At 45.1% G+C, this 25063-nt stretch overlaps 1 protein-coding gene across 4 annotated transcripts in view; it reads right to left on the reverse strand.

The window, feature by feature from the left end:
- MMEL1 (membrane metalloendopeptidase like 1) overlaps positions 1-25063 on the reverse strand; it is a 43321-nt gene that overhangs the window by 16107 nt on the left and 2151 nt on the right. Inside the window, exons 1-11 of one of the 4 annotated variants that reach the window (XM_083628646.1) lie at positions 22011-22149; positions 20785-20948; positions 11299-11358; positions 9377-9538; positions 8329-8409; positions 6903-6998; positions 5343-5461; positions 4065-4130; positions 3168-3302; positions 2624-2713; positions 1107-1243 (exon numbers count right to left, since the gene is read on the reverse strand). In XM_083628646.1, coding sequence (XP_083484772.1) covers positions 1107-1243; positions 2624-2713; positions 3168-3302; positions 4065-4130; positions 5343-5461; positions 6903-6998; positions 8329-8409; positions 9377-9538; positions 11299-11358; positions 20785-20938 — 1100 coding nt within the window. In that variant the 5' untranslated portion in view covers positions 20939-20948; positions 22011-22149. Of the gene's footprint in view, positions 1-1106; positions 1244-2623; positions 2714-3167; positions 3303-4064; positions 4131-5342; positions 5462-6902; positions 6999-8328; positions 8410-9376; positions 9539-11298; positions 11359-20784; positions 20949-21120; positions 21629-22010; positions 22150-25063 lie in introns of those variants that run through there. The other 3 variants (XM_083628644.1, XM_083628643.1, XM_083628645.1) reach the window with 3 other exon arrangements.

A 25063-nucleotide genomic window follows, 5' to 3' on the forward strand; every position in this document is an offset into this window, starting at 1 on the left:
ATGGTTGGTCAGTGTTCTCGAAGCTACCAGCATGAGTTTGACCAAACTGCGGGAGGCAGTGGAAGACAAGAGTGCCTGGCGTGCTCTGGTCCATGGGGTCATGAACAGTCGGACACGACTAAACAACTAAACAACAACAACAACAACAATGTTTAATGGAGCTGTGCACATAGCGCTGCAGCCATAATAAGTCCAATGTCATCATTTAAAGAGTGACACTGAGATCACTTTCAACCCATACACTGAAAGCACTATGATGCCAATTTAAGCAGTCATGGCTTCCCTCAAAGAATACCGATCTCCCAACAACTCTCATCGCACTTGAACTATAGCTCCCAGAATTATTTGGGGGAAGCCATGACTGTGAAGCACCATGATACTGCTTTAAATGTATAGTGCAGATGAGTCGCTCTCTCTCTCTCTCATACTCACTCACTCACTCACAGTGTCTCTTTCTATTCATTTTCTCTCCCTCTTTCTGTGTTTCTCTTTTACTCAGTCATGCTCTGTCGGTTTTAGTTTAACTCAGTTTCTCTTTTTTCAGCTTTAAGTTCACGTCTTCACATTTCAACATCAGTTTGCAGATAAATAATGATGATGATGATGATGATAATGTTTTGCCTAATATACACATTTTTTACAAAGCCATGTAACTTAATAAATACAATGCATTTTTGCTTGTTTGTTTCACCAATAATAACCGTGTTGGTTTTTTTTGCAAGACGATTTCTCTAAAATAATGCACTTTTGTACGTTAGTTTCACTAATACGTGCATTTATAGGCACACTCTACTCTAGCATATGCATTTTTGTTCATATTACCTGGCTGGAAAACTGGAAAGAAAAATTCAGAAAAGTGTGAATTTTTGAAAGATGTCTGTGTTTTGATCTGTGTGTTGCTTGGGGAAATGCAGATTAAGTAAATTCGCCTCTAAATGTGGACTGAATTGTATTTCTCCCCAACTCCTCTTCTCCTTGTTTGTTTCTCTGTTTTACTTTTTGCTTCTCTTTTACTGTTTCATTTTCTCTCTCTTTATGTTTTTATATATGCTCCCTTCTTCTCCCTCCCTTCTCCCACCTCAGTCCAAGAAATCTGGCATCCCTACCTGGCTGAATAACTGGCGATGACAGCTTTTAGTTCCCGAAGATATGGCATTCCGTGCACGACCACCTCCTCATTGGGACTGATCTCAATGTTAACCGAAGACATTACATTTTGGATGAAGAGTGTCCAATTGAACCCCTAGATGAGAGAGAGTGGGGGAAGGGGAAAAATGAAAACAAGTGCTTTAAAAAGATATTGGGAAATTCCATTTTCATCCCTCCGTGGTCCTGTTGAAATTGTTTTTCCTCGAAATTGACATAGCAAAGGGATTTGCTCAATGAATTTAATTCCCGATATATGCACAGTATAAAAAAAAAGTGTGGGGGAATTGATTAGGAAGTGCAAAAGCTGGTGGACACACTAGTTCAGGAAATCCAGTTTGGTTTATATCAAATCACAAAGACTGGATTCCTTAAGCATCCCTAGATAACGCATTCCTCATGCACGTCCCATTCAAAGGTATTTATCATCATGCAGAAAAGGATTCAGAGTGCTCTAAGGAACCCTGGTCCAGTGCTCTTCAATCTTGCCCAGATGCTGTTGGGGCACAGCTCACATCTACCCTGAATCATCCACGCTCCATGCACAACCTGTGATGTAGGATGCAATTGAAGCATCCTTGACAGGTGGCCACTCAGCCCCTGCCTGAGCATCTCCATGCCATTTCCTGAGGCAGTCTGTTCCATCGCTGATCAGCTCTAGCCATTCTGAAGTCACTTAATGTATAGCTGAAATCTGCTTCCCTATAATGTCCACCCATCGGTGCTAGTCCTGCCCTCTGGGTCCAATCGAGGCACAGGCCAAATGAAGCTTACCAGTAGTAGTTAGTGGGGCAAGTGGGGCTGTGTTGCTCTCCTGCCTTCCTAATGCTGCACATCACTGTTGCTTACCGGGGGGAGGGGAGCAAGGCAGCAGGGAGCTCAGCAAGGTACAGACACACCTGGGAGGATCAGATTAGCTCCACCATTGCAGCCACAGCATGATCCCCACTGCCTTGCCCCTCCTCCTCTTCTCAGGAAGTGGTAATGATATGTGGCATTAGAAAGCCAGGAGAGCAATACAACTCCATTTGCCTCACCAGCTACTACTGGTACGCTTCATTTTGTCTGTGCCTCGATTGGACAGAGCAGGACTAGGTTCTGAGACTTCCTTCCGAACATAGTCATGGCCTCCTCTACAGCTAACTAGGGGCGGGGGAGGTTTTGATTCATTTCACATGTAAAGATGAACAGACCTAATTAGTACTTTCCTAAACAAATTGCAAACAGAAGCACAATCACCCTTTGAAATTCGCACATCTCTGAATTTTGCAGAGCAGATCTCCAGACACACAAAAATTGCAAACTGGTGTAGAAATGTGGAGAACTGAACTTAAGAGTGTGAAACCCCAAAACGGACAGAAACCAACATTGTCAGATTCACCCAACCCAACTGCTATTACTAAACAACATTTTATGTTTTGGAATCTGAGATTGTCATTCCAAGAACACATTAGGGAGCAGGTCTTCAAACACTTACGTTTAGTTCAAACTTTTCCTGGAGTTCAGCAACAGTCATTTTGTTGTATAGCAAAGTCACATCATGCCTTTCCTCTATGGGCACTGTAGCCTAGAAAGCAAAGATCAGAGTTGCCCTCATGTTGTGCCAAAACAGAAATTTCAAGGACAATTCGGAAGTTACTCCTTGGATGGGACACCCAGAAAGTTCTCTGTCCATTGGCTCAAGGGCTCTTTGCGAGTTATCACATTGTGTAGTGGAGGAATCCAATGGAACAGTTATGCTGACAAAAACTCATTGCTCTGGCCATTGCACAACAAAGTCACCAGCAATGTGCTTATGTATTCTCATGCACCACAATGTTCCACTGGCACAAAGCATTTCACCACTAGAACAAGTACACCACTATGTGAGTTTAAATTAGTGCTACGTTTGATACAACCCAATGGGTCTACATTTGAGTATACTAACATTGGCTATAGCCCTATATATACTGCTGTCCTCATTCCCTTTTGAATTTACTCTTCAGCTTTCAAAAAAAAATAAAAAAAAATGCTGTACTCACGTTTGCTACATCTGTTTCAAATTCCATAACCTTTCTCATTTCTTCCTGGACAAAGTTGTCATCTTTGGACATATTCATATCTTCTCTAATCATCTTGGCAATGAGGACCATGTACTGGAAGTAAGCTTCCCTCACCTAAACAGAGGAAGACAAAGAGAAGATGTTAGAAATTTGCATTTAAGCACAGTCCAGAGGCAATAAATTCACCAGGCAAAGTTGTTAACAGTCAGAAACACTGAAGGTAGAGATTACCACTGGATAGTTCAGTGGCTTCCAATTTGTTTGATAGTCTTACATCTGAAGTATAAATATCTAAACCAGAGATGGGGAGCCTGTGGTCCTTCAGTTGATGTTGGACTACAACTCCCACCGTGCCTGACCATCAACAGTGCTGGCTGCAGCTGATGGGAGTTGATGGCCAACAACATCTGAAAGAACATAGCCCCCCCCCCAAAAAAAGTATTCTAAATTATCTGGGACTGGTGTCTCTGAAGGACCACCTTAGGGTTGAGCTTGGCTGTTGATATTTTAATCAGCAGAGATGCAAGAAAAGCTTAGTAGGCTCAGGCCAGAAAATGAACTTTGGGGTCTTGTAACTAAGAAGAGGAGATGATCTCCTATGAGCACCCAAACTCTTCTCTGTCTCAGATTGAAATAAGAGTTGAAAGCATTTGCCAAGAGTAGTAAAAGTTCTGGGGTGTGTAGAGATTGTCATAATCCCCATCAATGTTTTAGGAGATCTCCCTCAGACCAGCACATAAACCATGAATGGAGCAGAGAATAGAACAGAAGCTATTTTAGTAGATTGTTGACAGGATGTGTGGGATCCCTGGAATCTTTCAATATTGTGATGTTCAAAAGGTGAAAGTGAAGTTTGGAAACTGTTAAAATACTTACTCTTTGGTAGTTGCCATCACTAAAGTAGTAATCTCTTGAGGGCATTCCCAACCCAGGCTGGTCAATCTGGAGGAAAAGAATCTCTCTTATTGTGTAGGAAAGGATTCAACAGAAGATCTCAGTATCAAAAACCCATTGCTTAGAAGATGACCAAATGATTTGCATATGGAAGGCCCCAGATTCAATTGCTGACATTTCTAATTCAAAGAATGTCCAACTCTGGGACGTTTCTTATTAAAATGCACAGGAGCTGTTACCAATTGGAAGATACAATACCGAGCTAATGGACCAATCGTGTGACTCAGCATACAATAGCTTTAGGGAACCAAGTGAAGGTTTAATCCACAGCATCCTTAGGATCTCAAGTGGCACACCACATATAGCAAGGATAGGCACCCTCCAGATACTGTTGGACTACAACTCCCATCAGCTCCAGACAGCATGGTCAATTGTCTGAGATGATGGGAGCTATAGTTCAACAACATCAGGAAGGCACCATGATCTGTCTTCCACTTGCACAAAAAGATCACCTGTCTTTTGCTAGAGCTGATGGTTGACTCGTCCTTCACTACTGAGCAGAAACAGCTTGCAATACAGTGGGTTATATCTAAGTTAGCCAGGTCCATTAATTTCAATGGGTATACTTGGGAGTATAAGGAGCATGGGTTACAACCCAGTCCTTTCTGTTTGGGGAAACAGCACATGAAGCACAGCATACCAGTTTCCTTCTTACTGTTCTAGTTCTTTATTTGGAAATGCTGTTTATTTCAAGGACTACATGCAATTTCCACCTGCCTAGAAGGACTGTGCCACATGCTATATATATGTGTTTCAATGAAACTGAAATAGTTTAGAAATTGTTATAATTAGTTGTTATGAGTAGATTTCTGTTTAATTTTATATGCTGATATTTAATATTATCCTGTACTATTCTAATGATTGTTGAATGTAACTTTATTTGATGTAGGTTGCTTATTTTAAAGTTATGTTTTATTATCACATTTTTGTATTGCATTAGATTGTTATAAGGTGTACATTCTTTGTTTCTTCAGCTTGTAAACCACCTTGGGTATTGTAAGATAGAAAGACGGTATACAAATTAAAAGTGGTGAAGATGATGATGATGAAATCTTAAACAGATGGAAGAGGACTAGCAGAAGACAATATCCATAAAATATTGGGTATGGGGGAGTGAAATGTACAAATGCATGTAATGGGCAAAGAAGAGCAGCCCACCAACCTAAAGTACCACAATTCCCTGATTTGATGCTTTCTTACATAAATTATATTTCTGCTGGAATCCCGGTCGTCATGCCACACAAACATATCAATGAGGACCCGTGCGTTATATTGGAAATTCAATAAGGCAAGCTTGTCTTCTATTTTCCAGTTTGGCTCTGTGACAAAAGGATTAAAGAAAAGAAAATGAGTTTAATAATTAATAATAATAATAATAATAATAATAATAATAATGTTCCTATTTCAACTACTTATGTATCACAATTATCTCTAAGCCATAACTTATGACTAAACCCAATTGAAATCAAATGTATAAGTTGCTACCAGCATAAATTCCTACAGCCATTCCAAGGTCACAGGATTAGGCAGCAAATAAATGAGTAACATATGTTTGCAGTGTTCATTTGTATAATACTTTGAGTTCTTCCACTCACTGAGGAAGATGGATATGTTGATTAGGGCCCCTGAATTCTTCTCATGTGTTAATCCAAGCCAATGCCAGGGTTGGAGGCAGCAGGGTGGGTGGGGTGCTGCCTTGGGGGCTTCCGCCACCTGAGGTGGCTGCTTCACTCTGCCTCATGGGTGGGCCGGCCCTACTAACATGGCATGGAAGCTTCAACGCCCTAGGCCCAATGTTGGACGGTAGCTTCAGCTGCATAGGTTCCATAGACCTACACCAGTCAACAGATACATTGGGAATTAGGGTCCACCGCTGTGCCACTGAAAGCCAGCTGGCATTGGCGTCAATGCCCGGTGAGATCTTGTGGAAAACTCATGAGATCTCAGGGAGCATGGAAGATCTCGTGAGATCTTGGCAAGATCTCGCTGTATACTGCTGGCGGTGCTGCTTCCCTTCCAGCAGCAGAGGTGGTGTGGTGCCAATGGAGGTGGGTGACGTGGCAGTGGTGCAGGTGGTGTTGCGGTGGGTGGCACAGCAGTGTGGGGCAGCACTTCCCCATTTCATCTCAAGCGGAGATATGGGGCATGCTGCCCCTGCAGGTTGAATCTGCTGTCCCCAACTGGCCAACCATATAACCCACATAGAATGATAAGAGTTGGAAGGGCAGGGCTTCACCCCATTAGGGCATCACCCTCAGTCCTCACCCAAGTGCCAGAGTTTGGGATTCGAAGTGTTATAGCTTCTTCTTCTTTGGCGATCACTAGTAGCCGAGTAAGATTGTCTTCCATAAACACGGTTTTAACAATGAGTCTGTAAGTGACTGTGGAGGCCAATTCTGGACCCACACGTCCTTCCACAGTGGGGACATAGTTTTCCAGGTGGGAGCTGATCATGGTGAGGGTTTGCCAAGTGTGCCTTCCTCTTAGCATATTTCTCCCTTGCGTCCTGAGTTCTAGTGTCTTCAAAGCCCATGACACCTTTGGTAAAGGCTGTTCTCCTACTGGAGCGCTCACAGGCCAGTGTTTCCCAGTTGCCAGTGTTTTTCTTTTTTTTTAGATTTGCCTCATCCCTGTTCAAAGATGGGCACCCTCCTTTATTTACTATTATTTATTTAATAAAATGTATACACTGCTTGGTTGCCAACAACAACAACAACAACAACAACAACATCCTCAAAGTTCCCCTGGCCTCCTTGTTACCATTTGTAATATTCCAGTCTGCAGAAGCCACTGGCCAGCCTCCAACCGTGTGCAAGACCTCGAGCAGAGGCAATGAGTCGCGTTGCTCTATGATGCCTATGAATGGGAAAGGAAAGGAAAGCAGCAGGAAAGAAAAAAAAAATGAATGAGAATAGGGATCCTAGCACAGTCATACATCGGGTTACAGACGCTTGAGGTTGCATTTTTTTGGGGTTCCGGACGCGCCGAAACCTCAAAGTACCGAAACGGGTTTCGGCAGTCACACATGCTTGGAAGTGCTAAATTGTGCTTTGTGCGAGGACAGAAGCGCCGAATCACAACCTGCACAGACGCAGTGCTGCGGGTTGCGAACACTGTGGCTTGTGAATATGCCTCCTGCACGGACCACGTTTGCAACCCAAGCATCCACTGTACCAAGGAACTGGAAGATCATGCTCGGTGTTGCCTACACTGATTGGCAGAGGTACTACAGGGTTTTGGACAAGGGAGACTCACAGGTGCAGCTGGAAATGCTGTGGTTTGAACCTGGGAGTGTCTATATGCAGAGCTCCAGCCACAGAGCTATCGCGGATCCCTGAAGATAAAGGAAGCTACGTCATACTGACTCAGAGCTCAGTATTATCTCCTTAGGTTTGCAGTGGCTGTCCAGGACCTCAGACAGCTCCCTCCCAAACCTGGCTGAATATGCCTGGAGGTTTCTCTCTCTCCTCTTTCCCATGCAGGCACACCAGCCTCCAGTGCAAGCTGCATCCCAACACTTGCAACATGTAGCATGTCACCAAACAACATTGGAGACAATAGAAATAAGTGCATCTAAAACAGGTATCTGAAAGAAGAAATGACTATAGGAAGCTACCATACATTGTCTGACTATTGGGTCCAAACCTGGGTCCTTCTGCATGCAAAGCAGATGCTTTGTCACTGAGCTTCCCTTCCCCTAACCAATAAAATATGCAATGCATTATTTCTTTAGCTACATTGTAAACCATATATAGGTAAAGGTAAAGGGAGCCCTGACCATTAGGTCCAGTTGTGGCCGACTCCGGGGTTGCGGCGCTCATCTTGCTTTATTGGCTGAGGGAGCCAGCATACTGCTTCCGGGTCATGTGGCCAGCATGACTAAGCCACTTCTGGTGAACCAGAGCAGCGCACGGAAACACCGTTTACCTTCCTGCCAGAGTGGTACCTATTTATCTACTTGCACTTTGATGTGCTTTCGAACTGCTAGGTTGGCAGGAGCAGGGACTGAGCAACGGGAGCGCACCCCGCCGCGGGGATTTGAACTGCTGGCCTTCTGATCTGCAAGCCCTAGGCGCTGTGGTTTAGACCACAGCGCCACCCTACTCCATTCACTAAAAGTGGCCGCTAGGGAAAACAGCTTGATAAATAGGGCAAATGGGTGAATAAAGAGGAGGAGGAGACTCACTTTCATTCATACAGGATCTATAAAGCATTTTCGCCTTCTGAAAGGCTTCCCGATCTTCCTGCTCTGGTGTCTCTAGCACACCTGGAGGAAGAAAAGAATCATGATAGCATAATGACCTGCAATCTGTTCTCTCTGTTTGGGTGCAGGTGAGGTCATGGCTTCAATAGCTGATAAAGCACTTGTGGTTTCGGCCTCCACTGTCTCTGAATAGCAATTGCTGGTTGGGCTACTGTGAGAAGAGAATGTTGGATTAGAACCATGGTTCCCAGTGTGGGGCAATTTGATTTTTAAGGGGGGCAATTTGAGAATGAGTTATTAACAATGTATGACTTTTTAGGCTTCCTCCATGTGAATAGGAGTTCACTTTTTGAATAATAATAATAATTATATGTCACGGGGGCGGGGGGTGGGGAATCAGGATTTTAGAGATGCTTAGGTGGGGCATGGCCAAAAAAAGGTTGGGAACCACTGGATTAGAAGGACGTTTGGTCTGATCCAGCAAGTTCTTCTTATGCTCTTAATGCTGGAAACAGGGATTTGCTAATCTGTTGGCTGAAATCACTGACAATTGGGCCTATTCTTCCTGGCCGAAATCACCAGTTGCTGGGTTCTTGCTTGTGCTTTCTATGGGCTGAAGTTGCAGGGACCAAAACAAGCTATACTGGAAGCTGTTTACAGCCACCTGTTGGTTGAAATACAACTTAATAGCGAGCAAGGCACTCAAGTTCTCTACCGCCATCTGCTGGAGCATTTTCTGTTGCAACGCTCTCCAAAGTTTTGCATCTTTGCACAACTTGCAGAGGACATCACCTCTTTGACAGTATTGTTGAATTAACCATGAGAAAGGGGACTTTCCCTTGGCATATCCAGACCTTGGATGGAGGTGGCTAACAATCTAACCGGTATTTTCTCTTTTTTTGGGGGGGGGAGATATTTAGAACATCATAATCTGAGTCCATGAACTGCAGCATACTTGGCTTATGCACAGATCTAGCACTGAGTGGGGAAGTAGGCAGGTAATGGGAAAGTACAGAAAAGAGACCCTCACCTTTGAGAATAATCTCCAGTTCATCCCTCAGTGTGTCAAAGATGTTGTATCTGGAACTGGTCTCTGGGATGACATGACGACTGAGCCAGCCTCCACAGGCATACTGGTAAAAATTCTGGCAAGGTTCTGCTGTGGGGTCCATGTTCTGAATTATTCTGGCAGCTGCACGTCATGAAAACATAAAAGTGTCCATTATTGGGGAAGCAGAATGCTTGCAAGTACCTTCATGGTGTCCAATAATTGAGCCCATTCCCAGCTGTTGTGTGCCAGTTTGTACCTAGAGACGGCACATCCCCCTAGAGCAGTGGTGGCCAAACTTGGCCCTCCAGCTGTTTTGGGACTACAACTCCCATCATTCCTAGCTAACAGGACCAGTGGTCAGGGGTGATGGGAATTGTAGTCCCCGAACAGCTGGAGGGCCAAGTTTGGCCATCACTGCCCTAGAGCTTGAATTTCCCCTAGAGCTTTTTTGTGTTTGTGGTTTGTTGATTTTAAAATGAAGGATGCATGTGAGCTGACAAAGTGAGGAGCAATTCTTCTTGACATTTGCGAATATGTTATAGCTTAGTAAAAGTCTGGCAGGGATCGAAGAAGAGCAGCTGATGGGAAGTAAATAAGAAAATAGAAAAAAATTAAGCCTAAAAGGCCAAAATATTTTGAAATGAAATTTGTAAATGTATGTAATATTGAGCAGCAATTAAGGGTGGGAAGTGAAACATCAAGGGAGCGGGATGGGAAGTCAACTTTTAAATTTGTATTAAATTGGAATTAATTTGATGTTAATTCATTAAAAAAATGAAAAGCAATAAAAATTAATTGGCAAAAAAGAAAGAAGAAGAAAGAATTCACCTAGAGCTGGGATTGTTCTGGCAGACAACACTACACGCTTGGTAACTGTTTGCAAAAAACCCCCCAATAATGCTTGTAATTAAATAGCTCCCCCCATGCTAATGCAAGCCCCTTGAACTGGGACTGGAAACAAAATGGCAACCAGTTTGTTTTAGAACATGGGATATAGAGGGGTGTGTCTAGAACCTAGCCTACTGTATAAACATAACATTAGTTGCTTTACATTAGTGGTTCTTCCCAGTTTTGCCTCTGGCCCTACCCACCATTAGCTTGTGGCCCCCTGAAGATTGCCCAGAAGGTCATGTGGCCCTCAGACTGAAAAAGTCCACCACTCCTATTGTATCTGATAAACATCAAAATGAGGACAGAGCCAAAATTCATTCAGAAGAATATTCTGATTAAGTTACCTGATCATTTGCCTTTTTTGGGCTCCCCCTAACCCAGGGCTATGGGGAACATTTTTGGCCCAGGGGGACAGATCATTATCTCTCCCACCACCATGGCACAACTTTGACAAGTGGGTGGAGTCAGTCTTGTTGGCATCTGTCTGTTTTGAGATACAAAGTGCACCTCTGGGGGAAAAATCAGACGGCTGCATTAGCAGTACCAATGTAACCTCCCCAGGGCACAAACCTTGGCAGTGTGTAAGGAGGTCTTGGGCTGCCCAGATGACAAGACCCCACCCCTCTTGGTCTTGTCAGTGTGGTCCAAAGCAAAGCAAAGCAATACTTTTGGCACCAGCTTGGCTGCAGGAGTTGCCGGAAGGAGGCGTACAAGGCACCATCCAACTGTCTTAGGGATTCCAAGCGGGGCCAACAATCATTTGACATTTTGGCAGCTAGTGGCTCAAAAGTGGGAGGTACTGTCAAAGTTGGTTGGTGGGTGGAGTTGGGAGACACCTGCTTTTTCAGTACATTCCCTGCAGAGAACACAATAGTGGAGCACTACCCATAGCTGATGAGTGGAGGGTTCAATCCTGCTGACTTCATTGGTCTGCTGTGCCAGCACATTTCCTGTAGTGGACCCCAGCAGGAAAAAAAAAAGAATGGTTCAGGAAATAATATCATTTTTACCTGCTGTTACACACCCACGGGTGGTACATACATTCTGTGGACTGGCACCATTCTGTAAATCTGTGGATATAAGAAAAACACATAAAACACAGACCATTCACAAGGATTGTACAAAAAAACCCACATGCCAACAAACCTCTCCCTACCTGAAATTCCCAGCAACTCGTATTCAGAGACATACTGCCTCTGACAGTGGAGGCAGGACATAGCCATTGTGGCTAGCTACCATTGACAGAAATTCCTGGAGGAAGAGGCTAGTTCTCCAGGTTAGTGGTCATCACTACATCCCATGGGATCGAATATGTGCTGCATGAAGAAGTATTTTCTTTCGTCCTGAATCTTTGAACATTCAGCTTCATTGCATGGCCCTGAGTTCTAGTGTTATGAGGGAGGAAAAACTATCCTCTGTCCACCTGCTCAACACCATGCATAATTATATACACCTCTATCATGTCTCCTGTTCTACATGAGAAGAGCCCTTCTGGATCAGGCACACTACCCTGCTCTCACAGTGTCCAACCAGTTGCCCATGATGGAAAACCCACAAGCAGGACTTGAGCACAACAGCACTCTCCCCACTTGTGATTCCCAGCATCTGCTCTTCAGAATTCCACCAAAAGGTTATTGACATCTCCATAGATTATTCTGGCATTGTGTCAATGGTGTATTCCAGGAGCTTCATCACTGATGGCTCCAGGGTTTGGACAGGACATTGTCAGCAGGACCTCTTAACCTAGTAAGGATGAATAGATATCCAGCCTTTAGGTTCAGAGGCAGTGTGCTCATGATATTGCCAATGGAACCAAGATGTTCAGAATCCCATTCATCTCTACTCTTTCTTCTTTTGTGGGTGCCCTTCCAGGTGCCATATATAGCTGCTGGGTGAGGCCAGATCAGGGTGCCAACTTGAATAAAACATTGGGGAGGGGCAGGTAAGCGCTGCATAATCTATCACGAGATGCACACACACACCATTTGAATGGCAATGCCCATCAACTTTGGGGGTAGCAGTCTCCTCAAATATTTTATGGGGGGGGGGGCAAAGGGACCTCAGTCCCTAGGAGTTGGCGCCTATGGGCAATGGATGTGACTCTTACCTATGTGGAGTAAGACACCCACCCCTACCCCCAATCTCTCCATCTTCCTTGCAGGTAACCAGGAGACATCGTCACAGATTCAGGGCACATTCCAACCATGAAAAAGCACTCAAGGATGATGTTGCCTCTGAGAGGGAATGAAGCCTGGGGAAATGCCCTGCAGTTCAAATAGAGGAGTTGGAGGGCAGCATTTGGGCCACAGGTCTGAGGTTCCCCTCCTTTAGAGCCAAGTTTGTGGGCATCTTTGTATCTTCAGACCTTGAGAAATATGTGACACGCCTGGCCATCTTGCAATGCCTCCTGTCAAGCCAGCTCAACCACGTTCTTTCCCCAGCAAACATAACACAACTCCTTAGGATTCCCACCCTCCTGCTCTCCTCACCAAGAACTCCTGAAATCCAATCCAGCTTGATGGGCATCTTTGGTTTCAGTAGCCCTTGTTTTTTATGTAGGTGTGAAAATCACCGAGACCCAGAACCAGCAGGATATTTTTATTTGCATCACCATGGGGAATGGATATAAATGTGCAAACTTTCTGCAGAGTGTTCCTGAACTTGGAGGATTTGGGTGACACCGATAACACAAATGCCAATGTGTGAAGTTTTTTTCTCTCTTATAGTTAGAATATATATATATATAGAGAGAGAGAGAGAGAGTTGACTTGGAGAAGGCTCAGAAAAGGAGCACCAAAACTATCAAAGGGATGGAGGGACTCCCCTATGAGAAAAGGCTGCAGCATTTGGTTTAGAACAGTGTTTCCCAAACGTGGCTCTCCAGCTGTTTTCGGACTACAGTTCCCATCATTCCTGACTACTGGGGGCGATGGGAGTTGTAGTCCAAAAAATAGCTGGAGAGCCAAGTTTGGGAAACACCGGCTTAGAGAAAAGAGTAAAAAGTGACATGATAGAAGTTTATAAAATTATGCCTGGCATGGAGAAAGCGGATAGAGGAACAGTTTCCTCCCTCCCTCATGACACTAGAACACATGGGCATCCAAGGAAGCTGAATGTTTGAGGATTCTGGACAGATGAAAAGAAAGCATTTCTTCACACAGTTAAAGTATGGAACTCACTCCCCCAGGAGGCAGGGATGGCCAGCTTGGATGGCTTTACAAGAAGATTAGACAAATTCGTCGAGGAGAGGGCTATCAATAGCTACTAGCCAGGATGGCTATGCTCTGCCTTCACACTTGGAGGGCAATGCTTCCAAATACAGTGGTACCTCAGGTTACATACGCTTCAGGTTACATACGCTTCAGGTTACAGACTCTGCTAACCCAGAAATAGTACCTCGGGTTAAGATCTTTGTTTCAGGATGAGAACAGAAATCGTGCTCTGGCGGTGTGGTGGCAGAAGGATGCCCCATTAGCTAAAGTGGTGCTTCAGGTTAAGAACAGTTTCTGGTTAAGAACGGACCTCCGGAACAAATTAAGTACTTAACCCGAGCTACCACTGTACCAGTTTCTGGAGCCACAGAAGAGGAGAGGGCTTCTGTGCTTAAATCCTGCTTGCAGGTTTCCCATGGGCATGTGACTGGGCACTGTGAGAACAGGATGCTGGGCTAGATAGGTCATTTGCCTGACCCAGCAGGGCTTTTCTTCTGTGAGTGTGTCTATACGTTTTTGTGCATGCTTGTGTGTGTGTGTGTGTGTGTGTGTGTGCCCTACTACTTTTACTGAATGTGTCAAAAAAGCACCCCTTCTGGACTTCCGGGGTGGCGCCACCGGCAATGGCGGACTCCCTCTGAACTGGAGGGGAAAGCTCTGCGGGAAACGGGTCTTCTATGCTACGGCGAAGCGGGGACCCTTTCAAAAATCACAGGCGGATGAAGCCTGTGAACATGGGACTCGGCGGGCACCTTTAGCGCCCCCCCAACTCGCTAAGGAACCCACTAACGGGCTCCGAAGTGAAGAGGGGGAAGTGGCGCGGTGCTGAGAGTCAACGGCTATTTCCGTGGAGCGAAGCCGCATAGCCGTTGCCGGAGAGCGCTGCCTCTTTCCTGGGACAATTTGGACTTTAAAATAAGCACCCGTGAGTACTTAGATTTTGAACAATTGGACATCAAATAAGGACTAGCAAGCAGAAAAGAATTGGATCTTAAAATACCTATTTTAATTTGGTACGGAACGGGAAGGTCTAAACAGGAAGTCAGCCTTCCGTTCTTTTGTAAACAGAATAAAGCAAAGACAACATAAACTAGAGCTAAGAAAATCATCTCTAAAGGACTGGATTCCATCATTTATAATTGTGGAACCCCCCTTTGACAGCAGGAGAAGGGGGAGGATCATTTTTAGACTGTTTAAAGTGAGTTTAAAGTAAAGTAACTTTCCTCCGTCCTGATACTGGAGCGGGGGTGTCAGGACCGACGTTTGAAGTTCACTGACCAGAAATAAGTGATTTTGACAGATAGTGAAAAGAAGAGAAACATAGTGATTCCACTGTTCCTTTTCGCATTTGAAAGGAATAAATATTGACAAAGTATCTTAAAAGGGGAAACTCTGTTGCAAGAACAAATAGAAGTTTTCCCCGTAGAGGGAGACTGTGAAACTGTAACCAGCTCCAGGGAGTCGGCAGCTGTTATAGATTACAATCGTGGGAACAGACATTTGACCTTGCAGGACAATGTACTCAGAAACCTTGTTGTGTGTCTTTTATAAAACAAATGCCCTACTGGAACAATTACACGAAAAGGTGAATTGGATGGCGACCTCGGCTAGAAATTTGGAACAGGCAGTGGGAAACTTTGAAAAGGCAGTGGGAAAATATGTGGAGCCCACTCAGGAATTAAATCAGGAGTGTTTGGATTCGGTATAAAGATCTGTTGGAAAACAAAACCCCTAGGTGGCTGTCACCAATGGAAGCTAAGGAAGTGAAAAAACTTAATATGGAATCTAAATGGCCAAAATACTGGGAAATTATAGAACTAGAGGAGGGAAAAGTGAAATTGCAGAGCTATGAGAAATTGAAGTCTAAAGTAAGAGACTGGCTTCATTATTACCAGATAAATGAAGTATTCAAACAGGACAGGAAAATTGGCTTTCAGGTGGAGAGATCAAAATTAGAAACAGAATTGTTGGAACCCAATACTAAGAATTTGTCAAGAATGTATAACTTGCTGTTGAAATGGAATACACAGGATGAGACAGTTAAATCAGCTATGATTAAATGGGCACAAGACATTGGTCATGATATCATGTTTGCTGACTGGGAACAGTTATGGACCACCAGTATAAAGTTTACGGCATGTAATGCCTTAAGAGAGAATATTATGAAAATGATTTATAGGTGGTACATGACCCCAGTCAAGCTTGCAAAAATCTATCATATGCCCAATAATAAATGCTGGAAATGTAATGAAACTGAAGGTACTTTCTACCACCTTTGGTGGACGTGCCCAAGGATCAAGGTCTTCTGGGAAATGATCTATAATGAAATTAAGAAGGTCCTCAAGTGTACCTTTCATAAGAAACCAGAGGCCTTTCTCCTGGGCATGGTAGGCCAATTGGTGTCAAGGAAAGATAGGACGTTCTTTATGTATGCTACAACAGCAGCAAGAGTTCTTTTAGCAAAGTATTGGAAGACACAAGAACTACCCACGCTGGAAGAGTGGCAGACGAAGGTGATAGATTATATGGGACTGGCTGAGATGACTGGCAGAATCCGTGACCAAGGAAAAGAGACGGTGGAAGAAGATTGGAAGAAATTTAAAGTTTATCTTAAGAACTGTTGTAAAATTAATGAGTGCTAAAATGTCATGGGTAACGTAAAACAGAATTGCAGTGATAAATGATTGGGTAAGAGAAAAAGGATCAAAGAAATTGAATCATAAGTAATTGAAATTAGGGGTTGCTGAAAAAGTTTAAAACAGGGATGCAGAAAAGGGAGGTATGGGGAAGTCGTTGAAATAAGGCTTAAGAAAAAAAGGTTATGAAATTATACGTGTTTATATGTTTGTTTGTCTATGTATTGTTAGTTGTAAAGTGTCTTAATTCATGTTGGAAAATCAATAAAAATTTATTTAAAAAAAAGGAATTAAATCAGGAGTGTGTCTTGACAGAACAGGCCCAACAGGAATATGAGTTTTTGGACTTGACAAATGAACTTGGAAAAAGCCACATCTGGAAAGAAAAAGTTTGGTTTGGCTTGGAAATGGGGGGCTGGATTGACCCCCCTATGTTGAGATGCATGGACTTTTCAAATATGGCAATGGGCCGTGAGATGTTTGGGATTGTGGGGGCTCCTAATCTTGGAGGGTTTTTGAAACATGCTGTTAAATACCATATGGAATTTAGTGTTGAATATGGAAAAGGGGCTGATCTGTCGAGAAGGGCTAAAAATATTGTCAAGCTGGAGCTATTACGAGCAGGAGACAAAGGAAAATACAGTTACAAATATGAAGAAGAGCTGCGGAAGGGACATGGAAGAGACCTGAGGGCCTCGGATATAAGGTTGCCAGGTTAATGAGCTAGATTGACGTGATAATAAGGACTGACAAAACCTGGAACCAGGAGGAAGGGACGTTGGATGAAGATTGGACTTGTTTGTATTTCTTTTTTCTACCATTAGAACTGTTTTATAAAATTGATGAACATTAGAAAAATGTTGGAATGAAATTACTTGGCTTTAGCAAAATTGTTTAAAGAATTATGAAAGAATGTTATGGTTATGAGAAGCTGGTAAGGACAAGATTTAAGTTTTAAGCTTTAAGATTTATCTTATTATAGAAAGATAAGACTAAAACAGTTTAGGGTAATGTAATGACAGAATATTATGAAACATGGAAAGGATTTGCTGGGATAATTAATAACTAGGATACAAAGAAAGGGAGGAGGAGGAGGTCTAAGAAAGAAGGTAATGACAGTTGAGGATTTGGAAATAATGAATTTGTTTTTTAAAGGTTTTTAATTGTTTGCGATGTATTGTTGTATTTTTTCTCTTTTTTCTTTTTTGTTTGAATCTGTATTTTTTTTGTCTTTATTTTGTAACATTTTGAAAATTCCAATAAATATCATTAAAAAAAAAAAGCACCCCTTCTCAGAGCCTATTTCACAGGGATTTATCCTGACCTAACCCTCCTGTCACCCCGAATACCTTTCTAAGACAGGGACAAAGCCAAGATTTATTTGACATAAGATGGCCACCTACTTGGAAGGCTGTAAATTGGTGCTATCTTGCACCGTAGATTGTGGGCACCTGCAATGAAGGCCTTCAACTTTGCCCATTGACTTTTTGGGGGCCCAGCCCACAAATACATTATTGTGGGTGCCAAAGCACCCATAGCCAGGGGTGGAGGAAGAGGGGTGCAATGGGTGCAGGTCACCCCAGGTGTCACCACTGAGGGGGGTGACAAAATGCCGGGCGGCACTCACTGCGGGGCCTCCTGGGAGAGACGTGGTGGCTTGGGCACAGGCAGGCTCTATGCTGCCCAAATGGTCTGCCTGCCGCCTCCCCCCCCCAGCTGTAGGGCGGCTGAGTGGGAGGAGGCAGGCAGACTCTGGAGGCCCCGCGGTGCGTCCAGCCCCTTTGAGCAGCTCGCCCTGCCCCTGGGCGCCCCGCCCCAGGTGCCCAAGCAGCTTCCTTCACCACTGCCCATAGCCCCCTGAAGTTGGCTCCAGTGGCTATAAAAGAGGATTGGACAAATTCCTGGAAAGAAAGCCCATGGCGGCTGTGTTCTGCCTCCACTGTCAGTGGCCATATGGCTCTGAATAACCATTGCTGCGAATCACTGGACAGAGGGTTGTTGCTCTCAGGTCCTGCTTGCAGGCATCTGTTTGCAGTGGCATAGCATGGGGGGTGGAGGGGGTAGTGGCTGTCCTACACTCAAGTAGGACCCTGGCAGAGACATGCCCAACTGGCATGTTCTCTCCCTCCTGGTTGATCGTTTGGGAGCTTCAAAAGCTTTCTTCAGCCCAAACATCACAGCGACTGATGCCAACAGACATCGGCACACTTAGGGATCCGCAGAGTCTTCGCAGCTTGCTTAACAGATCTCAGCATCTCAGCATTTTGGCTAATCTACTTTATTTACATATAAACACACACGGAGCACTGCAACATGGCTACCTCTCTCTCTAGCATCAGACAGCAAAGAGAAAGAACAAAGGACAATAGTCCCACTTCATGGAACACAGTAACACAAACATCCTGTCTCCGTCACTTCCCACTCTGTGGAGTCAAAACATACACCGTCATGTGATAGACAACAATCCCATGACTGTAATCATGGAGCAGGAATTTTGACAGTGGCCCTGGGCCCCAAAATTCTGAGAGGGGCACAACCAGGCGCTCGCACAACAGGTTCCCTCACCAAGGCCATATGGGTGAGCTCCTGCTGCCTTCCGCAGCCATGGGGAGGCAAGCCGCACCCAAGCTGAACCTTTGGGGCTGTGGTGCGCCCAGCCCACTGTGTCTGTGGGGGTGCAACACTGACTCTGCCCTGGGCACTAGCAACCCATGCTACATCACTGTCTGGTTGGCCACTGTGAGAACAGGGTGCTGGAGCAAATGGGCCTTTTGCCTGATTCCAGCAGGGCTTTTCTTACACCCCATGACCAGCTCTTCTTTGCTCCCTTCCTGAGTGTTTTGATCTGGCTGGAATATTTCCTTGGACCTACTTCTTTCTCCCCGCAACCTCAGAATGCACATGACAGCAATGTCTCACATTGAACATAACTGACATGCAGAAAAGAATCTATGAACTGAAAACAGAGACGTTTATGTACTTTCCTGGTAGTGGCACCCGCCTTGTGGAACGCCGTCCCATCCGATGTCAAAGAAATAAACAACTATTTCATGTTTAGAGGACATCTGAAGGCAGCCCTGTTTAGGGAAGTTTTTAATGACTGATGTTTTAATGTATTTTTAATTTTTTGTTGGAAGCTGCCCAGGGTGGCTGGGGAAACCCAGACAGATGGGTGGGGCATTAATATTAAATTATTATTATTAATTATTATTATTATTATTATTATTATTATTAATTATTTTATTACCGATGAAAATCTTTTAATAAAAACAGTTTTTTTAAAAACCGTCTGATAATGCCCCATGTTTGCCTGGTTGGGGGATAAGGCTGTTTGTGTGTGTTCAGAAACTCACCTGCCATACAAAGGCATTCATTTCTCTGCTTACTTTTGCCTCTTGCCCTGCCTACCACTGGCATGCTTCTCACCTGAATGCTGCCCAGAAGAGAATGTGTCCCCCACGGGCTTCTTAGAGACTACTTCTAAAGATTCTTAGGCTAAAAATGAGATATCAATGAAATACAATCCTTTCCTCTTCCCTAAATCTACGGGGAGCTGGTTCTGCTGAGCGATTGATTTCTAGTTCTACGAATGGAGCTGGGAAAGCTTCTCTGTATCCACTCTATCCTCCACAACAACATGTATATTTTTATGAACCCGGGGACAAAATATTCAGGCAACACTTCAGTGGCGAGAAAGCCAGTGAGGAGGAAATCAGTGCTGCCATCAGAACCTTAAAAAAAAAAAAGAAAAAAGGCTTTTAAAGGCAGAATAAATACAGCATGTCGCTCTCCTCCTCCTTCCCAGTTCTGTGTGGGAGTTCTTTTAAAACTCACTCTTCTAGCAACAGACTGCATTGGGGCTTCTGCAGAAGGTACAAAATTATTCAGTACTTACAAGCTTACTGCATCTCCTGCTCTAGCGTGATAAGCGTAGCAGATCCCAAATTGTCTACATCTAAATAAGCCCCTCTCCTCATTCTGTCTAAAATCCACACTGCACAAGGAGTCGTTTTCTCCACTGCACACTGTCTCAAGGAGACAGATGCAAACACACATTCTTATGTCCATCAGCTGAATGTTGAGAATCTGGGCTCTTGTTAACTCAACCAAGCTTTTCAGTATTGTTAACTGAGGATAATATCTCAATTTCCCCCCTCTATTTCATTTATACAGCTTTTCTCTCTCTTAAATTTTCTCTCTCCACTTAAATTGGTGCTCTTTCTCTGTGTGTGTGTGTACACACACACACACACACACACACACACACACACACACACTGTTTATTCTCATTTGCTCAAATCCCAGAGCTTCTCAGTTAGTAGACTCCATGGATCTGGGATTACTATTCACCCCCTGTAAGGTATGTGGAGAATGCCCTTGATTATACAGCGACTCCTTTCTTGATTTTCATTCTTGTCAAGTTGAGATTTAACTTGAAAACTGCAGATGGGATTGTGGTGAGCTTATTCATATTCACACACACACCACATTAGGAGAAGAGATCTCACAAATTATCCCCCCAATCCCCCCCCCAAGCAATGGTAGCAAATTCTTTCCAATATAGGTTTTTTTTAGCACTGTATACAATTTACCCAAATATGCAGTTAACGAGAGAAGGAAACCACATAAGTAACAGTTGTTCTCTTACCTCTGCTTTTCGAGTAGAGGATTACTAAGGAAACCACAGCACAGCTCATGAGGACTAGCAGAACAGACAAGCTGAGAGCAACCAAGCTCCAGGACCTCTGCCCAGATCTGGTCGTTTTCTCCACAATATCCATTTGGCTTTCTGATTTCCCCATTATGGTCACTCTATGGAAGAAGAGCACAAAATGATTAACCACATGTCCCACATGTTCTAAAGGGATGGATACACACACACACCCCAGAAGAACAGAAGATGGGAGAATGGAGAGGGCAATGGTGCAAAAGCAGAAAACAGAGAAAGAAAGTGAGCTTTTATAAAAAAGACCAGGATAATTACATGTATTTATCCATTTGCTTATCCACAGATTTCCCAACCTCATTCTCCATCTCCAGTTCCTGCAGAACAAGCTTTGATCAGCGGGGATGTCTTGGTGATCTTGCTTACATCCAAACAGAGACCTCTTTGGTACTTTGGAAGGAGAACCTCCTTGACCCCACCAAAAGGGGTGGATTCAAAGACACCCCCCACTTTTCCACTGACACTTCTTGGGATCTTCTCACCACAAGGAGTAGGGAGGAAAAAACCACAACCTCAGACAGTCCCGTCAACTTTGGCTAAAACGCTGTGATTCCAAACCAAGTCCCAGAAACACGCCTGTGCTTGGTTTCTCCCTAGCAGAAAGCAGAGCAGCTTGGAAACCTGTCCAGGCTATGGATGAGCAGTCTGGCTGCTGGGGTGCTGGAGCTGGTGAGCTTAAGTCCCTCTGCCTTCTCAAGTCCATGCCAAAAACTTCTCGGCTCAGCCCTGCTGCTGCTGCTGCCTTCTTCCAGCAAATGAGCCGGAGGAGGAGGAGGAGGAGAGCGAGAAGAGAAGGGAGGAGGAGGCTTGCCTTTTTGCAACCACACAGCTCATAAGCAGCCAGCAGCAGAAGATAAGATTCTACCTAGCCCTCTCTCGCTAGCTAATGGATGCACTTTTGCTCTTCTCCAGGTGATCAGACTGTTCTGTCAATCAGACAGCTGATGGCAGGAGTGTGCTACAATGCTACAGAGACCTGGGGGCTGGGGAGCAAGCTAGCAAGCGGAGGAACATCATTTCCCTTGGTCTTTTGTCCTTTTGTCAGCTGCAAAAGGAGAGCAGCAGCAAATGCTCCTTGGATTGAAAAACACCACCACCACGGAAAAAAAATCCTCTATCTTCCCTTCACTTTCAAGTGCTGAAATTACCAGCCATGTTTATTCCTCCTCCCTTGGAACACCATTTTAGGAGGGATGCTCAGGACTTAATGTGGGCAGCAGTGACGAACTGGCTGCAATGGCATTTGGAATGGAGGATAACAGCTGGGATGGGGGAACCTCACACCTGGTGGCCATGAGGCCAGCGGTGGAGGAAGCCACTTGGGTGGCGTGCCCAGGGGCGGGGAGAGCCGCCAATAGGGGTGGGGTGCACCACGGGGCCTCCTGAGTCTGCCCGCCTCCTCCCACTCAGCTGCCCTAGAGCTGGGCGGAGGCAACGGGCAGACAGTTTGGGCAGCGCAGAGCCTGCGTGCGGCCAAGCTACCGCGTCTCTCCCAGGAGAGACGTGTGGCTGCAGTCCCTATGGTGAGTGCCGCCCAGCATTTTGTCACCCCCCTCAGTGTTGACACGTGGGGTGGCCCACACCCACTATACCCCCTTCCTCCGCCCCTGCACTAGGCCTTTCTGTCTAGCCCTTGGGACTCTCTGCAGGCCATGCCCCTCACTGGCCCTGATTCACACCCTCCTTGGCTGTCTGGGATGTGTCCCTGAACTCTGATCTTCCTGAAGGATAGAGATGGGTGTGGGAGTGTGTGTATTAGCGTACTGTAAAAGGTAAAGGTAAAGGACCCCTGACAGTTAAGTCCAGCCACAAACGACTCTGGGGTTGCAGTGCTCATCTCACTTTACTGGCTGAGGGAGTCGACGTTTGTCCGCAGACAGTTTTTCCAGGTCATGTGGCCAGCATGACTAAGCCACTTCTGGCAAAACCAGAGCAGTGCGTGGAAAAGCTGTTTCCCTTCCCGCCGGAGCAGTACCTATTTATCTACTTGCACTTTGATGTGATTTTGAACTGCTAGGTTGGCAGGAGCTGGGACCGAGCAATGTGGGCTCACCCCGTCGTGGGGATTCAAACTGCAGACCTTCTGATTGACAAGCCTTAGGCTCAGTGGTTTAGACCACAGCACCACCCGCGTCCCTCTAGTGTACTGTACGACGAGAGGTAATATTTACATTCCTTGCTTTGCCCACCTTTGCCCCACCCACAACTGGTATGTGGCTGCAGGAAGTTTTCTCTAAGTTTTCTCTAGCTAGCATGGTGTGGTGGTTAAGAGCAGTGGACTCATAATCTGGCGAACCGGGTTCGTGTCTCTGCTCCTCCACATGCAGCTGCTGGGTGACCTTGGGCTAGTCACACTTCTCTGAAATCTCTCAGCTTCACTCACCTCACAGAGTGTTTGTTGTGGGGGAGGAAAGGAAAGGAGATTGTTAGCCACTTTGAGACTCCTTAAGGGGAGTGAAAGGAGGGATATCAAGTCCAAACTCCTCCTCCTCTTAGGTAATATGTGGCCCTTGGGGGTTCCTGAATTAGAGTGAATTTCTGAGGGGATATTTACCTTTTGTGGGTTTCGTAGGAAGTAAACGGCCTTGGTCTAGTACATCTGAAGGAGTGTCTCTACCCCCATCGTTCTACCCGGACACTGAGGTCCAGCACTGAAGGCCTTCTGGCAATTCCCTCACTGTGAGAAGCTAAGTTACAGGGAACCAGGCAGAGGGCCTTCTCGGTAGTGGCACCCACGCTGTTGAACGCCCTCCCACCAGATGTCAAAGAGAACAACTACCAGACTTTTAGAAGACATCTGAAGGCAGCCCTGTTTAGGGAAGCTTTTAATTTTTAATGCATTAGTGTATTTCAATACGTCGTTGGAAGCTGCCCAGAGTGGCTGGGGAAGCCCAGCCAGATGGGTGGGGTATAAATAATAAATTATTATTACTATTATTATTATTATTGGCAAGCACACTGGTGACTCCTGCTCTTATAGGTGTCAGGAGGCTCCCAGAGTATTTGCTCACAAATACTCAGAGTGATGATAAGGGCACCCAGTGAAGCAGCAGAAAAGGGACCTCAGAGCAGCGGTGCCAGCTGAGACTAGGCCTGTCTGTCTCCCACAAGTATTCCCTAGTATCCTGCCTCTGCCCTCATGAAGGCTATCAGTGGTTACTAGCCACAACACCTATGTCTCCCTCCACTGTCATATGGTATGGCTTTGAATCTCAGTTGCTGGGAATCATGTGAGAGAAGCATAATAGGCAACTGGTTGAGGGTTTCCAATAATGGGCACCTCATTGGTTATGATGAGAATATGTTGCTGGAGTAGATGGGCCTCTGACCGGAAGCGCCTTATGTCCCCCCAGACCTACAGTCTTCAGAGAGCTCTGAGGAGAAGGAACAGTTCCTTCAAGCCAGTTCAAGTCTGTGGTGTTGAGATGCTCACCGTCCTTCCCCACTCCTGCGCATGGTCTTCTTGACATCTGGCCAACATGAAAGAGGAAAACTGCCTCAGGTTCTCTTAAAGACATTTTCTTCTCTCCACCCTGATCATCAGACAAATGCTAACCACAGCACCAAATGTCCCCGGATCAATGTGACGGTTTTCACTACAGCCTTCAGGAACAGGGGCCTAAGGCCAGTCTGCCTTTCAAACGGACCAAGATAAGCGTCAGCTATAAAGACAGTTCCGTCCCTCTCCAGGCTTCATGTGATGCCCTCAGACTCAGAAGATGTCCACGACGTCACATTCTCACCAATTTTCTGGTGGGAACTTTTCTGCCTCAGATTAATGGGGAGTCCACATGACTTGGGAGCAAATGCAGTTTACTGCCACAGATATTTCATTCGGAGGAACACTTGGAAATGGAAAAATGGTTTGCAGATGAAGACTCAAGGGTTTCAGGGGAGCAAATTTGCTGTTGGTTGGAAATGGGTTCCCTAGAAATGCAGAGGAATGGATAAACACCTTTGTGAACAAATGGAATGGGCTCCTCAACTGGTAGGCATGGGGAGCCTGAAGCCTGAGGGCAAAATGCAGTTTGCTAGGCCTCGCTATTCAGCTCTTTGAACTCTCCACAGGCTCACATCCCTCACTAGCCCTACTACTGCATACCCTCCTTGAGTTATTTTGCCTGGTTAGAATGTGTCCTTCAACTTTGTCAGAAGCCGAGGGACAAGCCAACATTGTTCCCTGAACCCCTGGCCTACCTGG

The sequence above is a fragment of the Podarcis filfolensis genome (assembly GCF_964270895.1).
Source record: "Podarcis filfolensis genome assembly, chromosome: 8".
Lineage (NCBI taxonomy): Eukaryota > Metazoa > Chordata > Lepidosauria > Squamata > Lacertidae > Podarcis > Podarcis filfolensis.